General features: G+C 36.9%; 1 protein-coding gene across 2 annotated transcripts; it reads right to left on the bottom strand.

Moving 5' to 3' along the window:
• Positions 1–420: 420 nt before the first annotated feature.
• LOC147396540 (endoglucanase 12-like) lies at positions 421–4,822 on the bottom strand. Of its 2 annotated transcripts, none has more exons than XM_086451554.1 (6): positions 4,744–4,822; positions 3,890–4,384; positions 3,488–3,795; positions 2,192–2,786; positions 1,799–1,971; positions 421–1,027 (listed from the first exon to the last, which is right to left on the bottom strand). In XM_086451554.1, the coding sequence occupies exons 2-6, from the start codon at positions 4,260–4,262 to the stop codon at positions 626–628; spliced, it is 1,851 nt and encodes a 616-aa protein (XP_086307680.1). In that variant the 5' UTR covers positions 4,263–4,384; positions 4,744–4,822; the 3' UTR covers positions 421–625. The 2 variants fall into 2 exon arrangements, with proteins under 2 accessions (XP_086307680.1, XP_086307679.1); XM_086451553.1 differs by having other exon boundaries at positions 4,733–4,821.
• Positions 4,823–9,066: the final 4,244 nt, after the last annotated feature.

Here is a 9,066-nt window from a genome sequence, read left to right as displayed (position 1 = left end):
CTTTAGAATACCAGAAGTCGATGGAAAGCTTAATCTAGAAGTTAGTAGACATGGTAGTGAATCGACAAAGAATGCAGGAAAGGCTCATGCAATGGAAGGATTGGAGCACTAGAGAGAATGCAAGGAGAGCATCTAAGATGATGATGATGATGAGGTTACGGGAACTTTGGATTATAGATAATAGAGTCGAAGGAGTGTGTCCATATGATGGGTATTCCTATTGTCTGATTTGTGATGACGAATATTCTAGTTCATGATCACCTTCTTCTTGCCATTATGTTCTACCAGATGTTATAGTTTTTTCTAACATATGCAGAGCAATGGATTCAACCACATAGATTTGATTACCTCGATGGACCCAAAGATTTACCAGTCGATCGAAATACTTCAAATAAATAATTATAGAAAATAATTCAAATATTAAATGAGAAGTCTGTATGTATTTATAGGAGTCCGTATAAGCCAAATTTTAGCCCCAACACCCTAAGTATAGTTTCAACTATAGAATCACACATTGATCAATTGTTTGTAGTCAGTCTTCCCAAAGAAGATTATTGAAAAGATTGTAACAAAATTTCAGGGGCAAATTAATGAAACAACACCACCAACACAACATGTGGTGACTTCATGGCTTCCAAGGTGGTGGTGGTGGAGGGGTCAATGGGTACAGTGGTGGGACTGCTGAATATATGGTATTTTTGTCGATGCCACCGCCACCACTACTCGTTAGCGATACCAATGCAGCGACTAGCCCTGCATTACCAGCCAATGTGGGCTCGGTGTAGTTGTAATTGGTGCGTACATCATAGAACTTGTCAAACTTGTCAGGCCCGCCAACCATTGCTCCTGTAATGGTGTTAGGGTTTGCATTAGGGCTGTCGCGCCACTTCCATCCTCCAGTACAAGAGTGTTTGGTTTTATCATTGGGAATGGATGCCCCACGATGGTGTACGTGCTTGGGGAATTTGGCACCGTACCCCACTAAGTAGCTCATCTTCATAGGGTTGGCTCCTAGTATGTAATTTATCTGTCACATTGGAATCAACAAAGAGAACAAAGTATTTTTAGTATGTACACATAGCAGTAAATCATACAATCGACAAGAGAAACCAACGCGCACACACACTCACAAAGAACAAAAAAACATAATATTTTATATAATAAAATACAATGGTGGATCCCACTCCAGCTAAACTACAATTATAGGGTATAAATGTCTCATATAGCTACAATAGAGTGGGGTCCACACTACCTCACTTTATTCCTTTATTTTTCACCTCCTTCAACTATATTGTATTTCCCCCTTCCTTTTTCCAATGACATCCTCCAATTTTTATTATCTTTCCTCTTTTATCCCTTTTTCAGTAGTTCTCCCTCTAACTTTACTATCTTTCCTCTTTTACCCCTTCAACCCCAAAGATGATGCCCATGCCTCTTTACTCCCTTTCTTAATAATACCTCTCCAACTTTATTATTTTTTCTCTTTTACCGTTTTAACCCCAAAGATTTTTAATAATAGCCCTCCAACTTTTTTTGTTTTTATCCCCTTAACCCCAAAGAGGATGCCCGTGCAGTGGGCACGGGAGAACTCTAGTATTAGTATACTTCCTATACATTTTGATACTTTTGTCAGATTGTTATCTGATTCTAAGTCTTCACTCATACAAAAGCATGTGTGCATTCTACGTCTAATGTACGTGTCTTCTCTCTTCAGACTCACATTTGTTTTCATTTAGTAATTCTGAAACACATACACAAGCATGCACGCGTAAATATATGAGGGTGAGAGGTAAGGAACCTGAGAGGTGGCAAAGCGGCGGAGAATATCTGATGATATATAGAATGGCCCACAGTTCCATCCCGGAACATTGGTTGCATTCAGATAATCAACATATAGAGAGGCTAAGAAGGCGGCATTCGCCACATACTGCAGAGGCTGGGGACGTCCATGATTCAATTGGATCATTCCTCCTGCAAAGATCAAATTCAACACCACTTTACAATTTTTTTCGTTTTTATATCATAAAATTTTAAGGCCCATGGCCATGGTTTCAGCACTTTTTTTTTTTGGGAGCCCCCTGACCCATGAATGGTTAGAAACCATCGATAAGGCTGATTTTGATGTATAGGTCTATCTAACAAAAAGGGTACAATGTTAAGGGATGATCGATGAAGAGAGAAAAATCCTCACCTTTAGTCCAGTTGAAGACATTAAATTGCTTAAGATAAGAGCACATGTTTAGACCAGTAACATTGTGATAGTTCTTCAACATCTCTTCATAAGGATAACCAGGATTCAAGAATATCCTCAATCTAGTTAACAAGAGTTGGGCTGCAGGCAACTTGTTGTCCCAACTCAGTACACTCAAATCCGGAATACCGAAGAATGCCCTAGCCTGCCGCGGTATGCCCGGGTTTGTTGCAAGTGACAAATAACTAGAATTTCCAGTCGCATAGTACATCCATGCCGCACCCCACATGTACTCGTCATAGTAGCCTGTCGAATTATAGAAGGATTCGATGTATTTGTTCCCACGACTATAAGGGGCCCGCTTGCCTGAGTCCCTTGCAAACTTGAAGAGGGCTGTAGCCCCATTGACGAGTTTCTGGGAGTAGTTGACATTGTCGCGGAAGACAATCGATGCAGATGCCAGGGCTGCAGCCATCTCCCCTGCTAGGTCAGGCCCTTGTACACAGGTTTGCACCGGCCGCGAATAGTTCATGTCTTCGGGCCTCTGCCAACAGTAGTGATCGTCTGGGTTGCTATTGTTCTGTGACCAACCCACCTGACCACATAAAGAGATCAACGTCATTGATCATTTTAACTACTGTAAGTGAATTAACTACAGTCCTTAAACCATAAAAAAAGTTTTGGTTAGAAGGAAAATGCAAATTAAAGATTTTAAGAGAAAGAGGGACCAAAACGGACCTTTGTTGAGGTAATTAGACTGGATATTAATATAATTCTCTTCATACAAAATTCAATGGAAACAATTGCATGTTTCCAAGTGTTACAGTTTACAATGTCAAGGGTTCTTTGTTTCTAAATAAATTTTAGTAGAATGAAGGGCCAAAATGGATAAAATTCAAATTTTGGGTCTGATGGTTTTGTAATTTATTGACATTGTTATCAAGGTATTAGAATAGATCAATGGTAAGGCAACTAGGAAAAACATGATCGAAATCAAGTACACTAAAGCAAATCCAAAATCAATAAGACATAAAACGAAACAATGTCAACTGACATGTACATGGGTTTCAAATGACCACTCTCAGTCTCTCTTTTGTGGGAATAAGAGCTTTGGTCCAAGTTGAACACTCCAAAAAGTGTTAGAAAGGCTGAAAATGATGTGGATTGAGGTAGTAAGAAGAAAAAACCAAAAATACACCCATTGCCCATATAGAGTTGAATGGAAGCAAAATAGGATTTGTGTCGCCATGCCAAAAAAACAAGGTAACTAAAACAGTGTTTAGAAATTTAAGTTACCTGGCTATAAATGTGGTTGATGGTAGGGGCACTAGAATTGAAGGTGAGGAGTAGGTAATCTGTTCCCCATTTGATCAAGTCCCTTACATTATCATACTCCCCTATGGCTTTGTATTTGTGACTATATTCTATTACACTCCAACTAAGCATAGTCATCGAAAAAGACATCGGAAAATGAAACTTTATATTGTCTCCAGCATCGTAGTATCCTCCAACAAGTTTTTGCTTCAAATCTGACAGATCAGACCCATCATTTAGGCCCGAACTTCCTCTCCATTGCACACTATAGTTCCTTGGCAACGGCCCAGCTATTCACCCACAACAATACTAGATCAAACAAGACCAATAAAAACTAAAATTGAAAAAATTTTAAGCCACTTGAAGATGAAAGAGAGAGCTTACACTTCTGTGCTTCGAAGAAGAGAAGGGCTTTGTGGAGGGCATTTGTGTAATTGTCAGGTGGAGGAGATTGGTATTTCTTCTTGGGCAAGCTTTTGGCAATGATGGTTGGAAGGGCGATCACAAGAAAAGCAATGACAATGGACCACAGAGTCCACTTCAAGGCCTTTCGGCTACAAACAATGCAGCCAAAGTCAACATACTTTTTCTTCGAGTTCTTGTCTTGGGGTCCTAAGAGCCAACTCTGTTGTGTCTCATCCAATTGTTGTGATAGGGCCGCTCGGTCCAAATCCGAGTTCCGGCTCCGATCATCATCTTCTATCAAGTTCCCTCCATTGATCTCGAAGGAACCTCCCCAATTGTTTGCCGAATACATGGTCTTTTTCGCGAAAAAGAATAACTAAAAGTTCATCCTAGGAATGAAAACAACCCGGCTCGATACTTGTGGTGGAAACATAATTGAGCACCCTGTCTGATTGTTTCGATCAACAATGGGATCTATGGAAGACAACCCATTTTAGATATTAATAAAATTCATTAAAAAAAACACCATAATTCAATTAAAACAGAGAATTAGAAAATATATAGGAATTTTCATTGCAGGTGCTTGATGAATGCTTCAATGACCAATATCAATGTTCTTTGAATCTGTTTTTCAAAGAAGACCCATTTTAGATATCAAAAGATTTCACATGTTATAAAATAGATAATTTTCAGATGTTTGATTCCAAATTGATAGAAATGATCAATTAGATATAAATGATCAAAGATGATCTTCTAAAGAATATAGATTAAAAAGTTTTAGAAGGAAAACAAGAACAAGTTGAAGAGAAAGATAGAGTTCACCTTTAACTTACATAGATAAAATCCCACTTTTGCAATCAAGAAAACATTCAAACAGATTCCAACTCTTGTAATTTACTCTCTCCTAACTCTTGTAATTTACTCTCTCCTCTCTTGTTGTTATTTTTCTTCTACTACAAATATAATTCTTCTAATATAGAGTGATACAGAGAAGACAGACACAGTTGACTTGGTTGGGGAGGTGAGGGATGTGATGTTGATGTTGTGTATGTGTGTGTGTGCGTGTGTGTGTTTTTTTTTTTTTTTTTTTTTTTTTTGGGGGGGGGGGGGGGGGTGTTTGAAAGAGATTTTCATGAAATTTATTTGGATTATAATGGAGAAGGAGAAGCGGTCTTCTCGGACACGCCAATGGAATTTTGCTGATTTTAATGAATAAAAACTGTTGCTTTCTCACATTCTTTGTATTTTTTTTTTTTTTTTTTCAGTCTAAAATTTAAATATAGTTGAGCTTAGCTATTTGAGTTGGCTTGCTTGGTTTTTCTTCTACTTCTTCAAAAAACTTAGACTAGCGTGCGCCATGGTGCCCTCCACCAAGATTTCATTAATAACAGAGGATCAAAGTTGTCCAAATTACATCTCTGGTTTAAAATCTAACCTTTTTGGGTTGCTTAATTTCAAAAATATAATAACAGAGGATCAAAAATGTCCAAATTACCTTTATCTCTGGTTTAAAATCTTACCGTTTTGGGTTTCTTAATTTTAAAAATGGGTCTTGTTAACTTGTGTCCCAAGGGCACACGTTTGTAATAAATACTCTTGAGAAATTGTATTTTGTACCGAAAATACTTTTAAAATATCTTTTTTTACCAAAATGTCTTTTGAAACTTATTACCAAATGTATTTTTTGCATTTTAAGGTGTGCTTTAAAATAAAATAAAATCTTCCTTATAATGGCATTTTATGCCTAATAATGCCACTTAGGTCAAAAGAATATATTATTTTTGTGCCTTTAGTTCCAAATAACCATTAAATGGTGGTCCAAATTTCAAATCTCTCACATATGCAATGAGCCGAGCCGAGCCAAGCCAAGCCTAACCTAGCCGAGTGTGGTCACTTGGGCAGGTAGCTTTTTTTTTTTTAATAAAATTATTTATATACATAATGAAAGGTTGAACTAAAAAGAGAGAATTTTCAGGCGCGTCGTATGCGTTGGAGGTCGAAGTCAACATTTAATTTATAATTTTGCACTCTCACAACTCTCCAACTAACGCAAAAGCATATAATAAGATATCAAGGCACGTAACGTCCTTGATGGTAGACTCTTTTACATGAATACACCTACAACCTAACACAGGTTACACACATAATCACTTCTCATTTAGAATAGCACTCTCAAAATCTTTTTTTTTTTTTTTCCAACTTGTTTCTAGATTATACTTTAATGTGGTTCTACAAAATATATTAATTATTAAATGACAGAATTACCCTTATTTGCAATAACTTGAGGTTAGGAGTGTCAATCGGTCGATTACACTTCGATCCAGAACCAATATATTTGTTCGATTTTGGTTCTTGTCGATACTTGTTTGGATTATAAAATAATTGGAATTGGAATCGCAGTCGCCAAAAAATGCAAGTACTCATCAGTTCCGATTCTCAACAATTGAATGAGAAAAAAAAAAGTGAAAAATACACTGACTTCCTTCGACATTGTGCTCGATACTGCATTGGTGTCAAGTAAAATATCTATGGATCTCTCAATACTACCATGTCAGCACAGTGTCGAAAGAAGTCAAGTTAGATGGACTTGAAAAAAATTCTTTCGAGTCATTTTAAAACTTTTCCTTTCAAAAATTTAATATATATTACTTACAAAAATATCAATTTAACTACAATTGTTCTACTAAAGATTGGAGTTAATGATTTTGTTTTTTCAAAATTCACAATTCATCTTCTTTACAGTGATAATTTTTTTAGGAAAAAAGGCCCCACTTTAAATTTTAATAAATAGCTATATGAAAAACTAAAGAACTTTATGTAAAATGCATTAGTTTTAAAATCTTAAATAATCTATAATATAAAAGATAAAAATAAAAAATGGTAAAACAAAGCAGTTTCAGGTACCCTTGGGTACCCATTGGATAAAAGCTAACAATTCCAATTCCAATTCCAATCGATCAGTCCCATTTTAGACCTGACTCTATAATCTGTTCCAATAAAAAAGGAACCAAAACCAAGGTTTTCGATTTTGATTAAATAGGTACCCATTGCCCCCTACTTGATTGAAAAGAGAGCCATTTGGATATACACTCCATATTTTGATAAAATATATTAATGAGGTATATGATGTGTTTTCAAAGAGGGGCATTTAGATCATTTTTACTGGTCAATTAGAGAAGCTTGAGGTCAAAGGATGCATGTCATCAACTTTAAACGAAAACATGAAGGAATATGTCTAAATAGCCCTTCTCTTAATTGGCATATCCAACAGTCCCTAAATCTTTCTTTTGAGTGATAAAATATCATTCCATCAACAACAACGTTTGGAGTTTATGTTAGACATTTAATTATCTGGGATGAGTTCTATAATTATCTTTATGAAATATAAAATACAACAATAATTTTAATAATTTATAAATTATACTAAATTTTAATGATGTTTGATGACAATAGTCTCAAAAATTACAACAATCGTAAAGAGACATAATTACCCTTCATGCCTAAATTGGTCTTTATGATAAATGTTGACTGGGGGGTATATTTGTCTTTATGATAAATGTTGATTTCTTTATGTCCTGACTTCACTGGCCCCACCAGTCCTTGGAGTTTTATTAATTTCCCATGGGCGATCGAGTTCCAATATTCAATATTCAAAGCCTTAGTTGTTGTTGTCACCAGTTGGAAGTTGGAACCAGTCAAAGAGAGATGATGTTAATGAAACAACAGCTTTAAAACTAAAGGGCATTTTGGTCGTTCATTGAAGAGGGCATATGGAATGTTCTTCACGTTTAGCTGTGCATTCCCATTAATCCCACCTCCAGCTGTACTTTCATTCTTTTCTATTGAAATAGAATAACTATTGTATTCAAACTTTACATTGGTTGACCAAAAATCCCATCACATATTTTGATATTGTGGAGGATAAAACATGCTCCTTCAACCCTTCTTTCTATAATCTTTCTTTCTGGTGCTTCTGGAATTTCTCTTTCAATCTTTGTGCACTTTTTTTCTTTTATAATCGGTATCAGCAGACCGGCCCGTATCTAGGCTTTGTCCAATTCACAGACGATAGACCATGGCCTTGTCCAAGGACTAGTCCTGGGCACATGCAATGCTCACACATCACACACACCAACTAAGTGAGGGTGCGCCCTCACGGGTGGCCCATGAGGAATAAATGCTCATACTGGGTATCGAACTCATGACCTACGGTCTTTAACCACTTATCAATCCAAAATTGCCATTGACCCAACCCCTCGGGGTTATCTTTGTGCATTCTCCTTCATGTACTTCTTCCAGATACCCCGTGGCTCCTCAACCGTTATGCATTTTTGGTAGGGTCCTTCGAGTGATCTCTTATAGAGTTGTCCTTCGATGAGCGAGTATCTTGCAGCTTTAGTCTTCAACAATTGTCTTTTTTTACAATCCTTGGGAAGAAACCCCTCCATGAGAAAAGTTTTAATTGGGTCCATCCAGCCTAGTGTTCCAGGTAGAACTGGGGCACTAGGGTCTCAGCATAACAAAAGCTCGGCTTTTCTTAGTATAAAACGGGGACACTTCTCCTTTGAATCTAACTAAAGTTGGAAGCCAAGCTTTTGAGTACATCTGCATCTTGGTTAAGGACCCATGACTTGTGTTTCAAAATCTCCTTTTTAAATTGGTCGAACAATGGTCTGGCCATTTCATGATATGCAATCATTCTCTTGTCTTTGGTTTGCAAGCCTCAATCATTTGCCTTACTACGAATTGTTAATCGCTAAAAATTGATAACTTGGTCACACCGAGACTTATTACCATTCTCATTCCAGATATCAATGCTTCATATTTTGCCTCATTATTTGTGGCATCAAACCCGAGATGTATGACTTGCTCTAGTATAGTATTTTCAAGAGTAATTAGTACTATTCATGCCTCGACCCGTTTGAGTTAGCTGCATCGTCTACATATAACCTCCAACCCTCTTCCAATTCTTGCTGACCTATCGGTGTATTCTCTCTTTCTTCAAGTTGAACCGTCTTCTCTCCCTTCATTTCTTCCACTGGAAAATCAGTCAGATCCTTTCCCTTTATTGATGTTTGTGGTATGAAACTGACGTCGATTTCATTCAGCACTATTGCCCATTTTGCCAATCTTCTAGATAGGTTGGGTTTACTCAG

This window comes from Akebia trifoliata, chromosome 8, assembly GCF_017979445.1.
Source record: "Akebia trifoliata isolate Shusen 1 chromosome 8, ASM1797944v1, whole genome shotgun sequence".
In the NCBI taxonomy this organism is placed as follows: domain Eukaryota; kingdom Viridiplantae; phylum Streptophyta; class Magnoliopsida; order Ranunculales; family Lardizabalaceae; genus Akebia; species Akebia trifoliata.
Note: the sequence above shows the minus strand (reverse complement) of the source record. Positions and strands in the feature narration are given on the sequence as shown.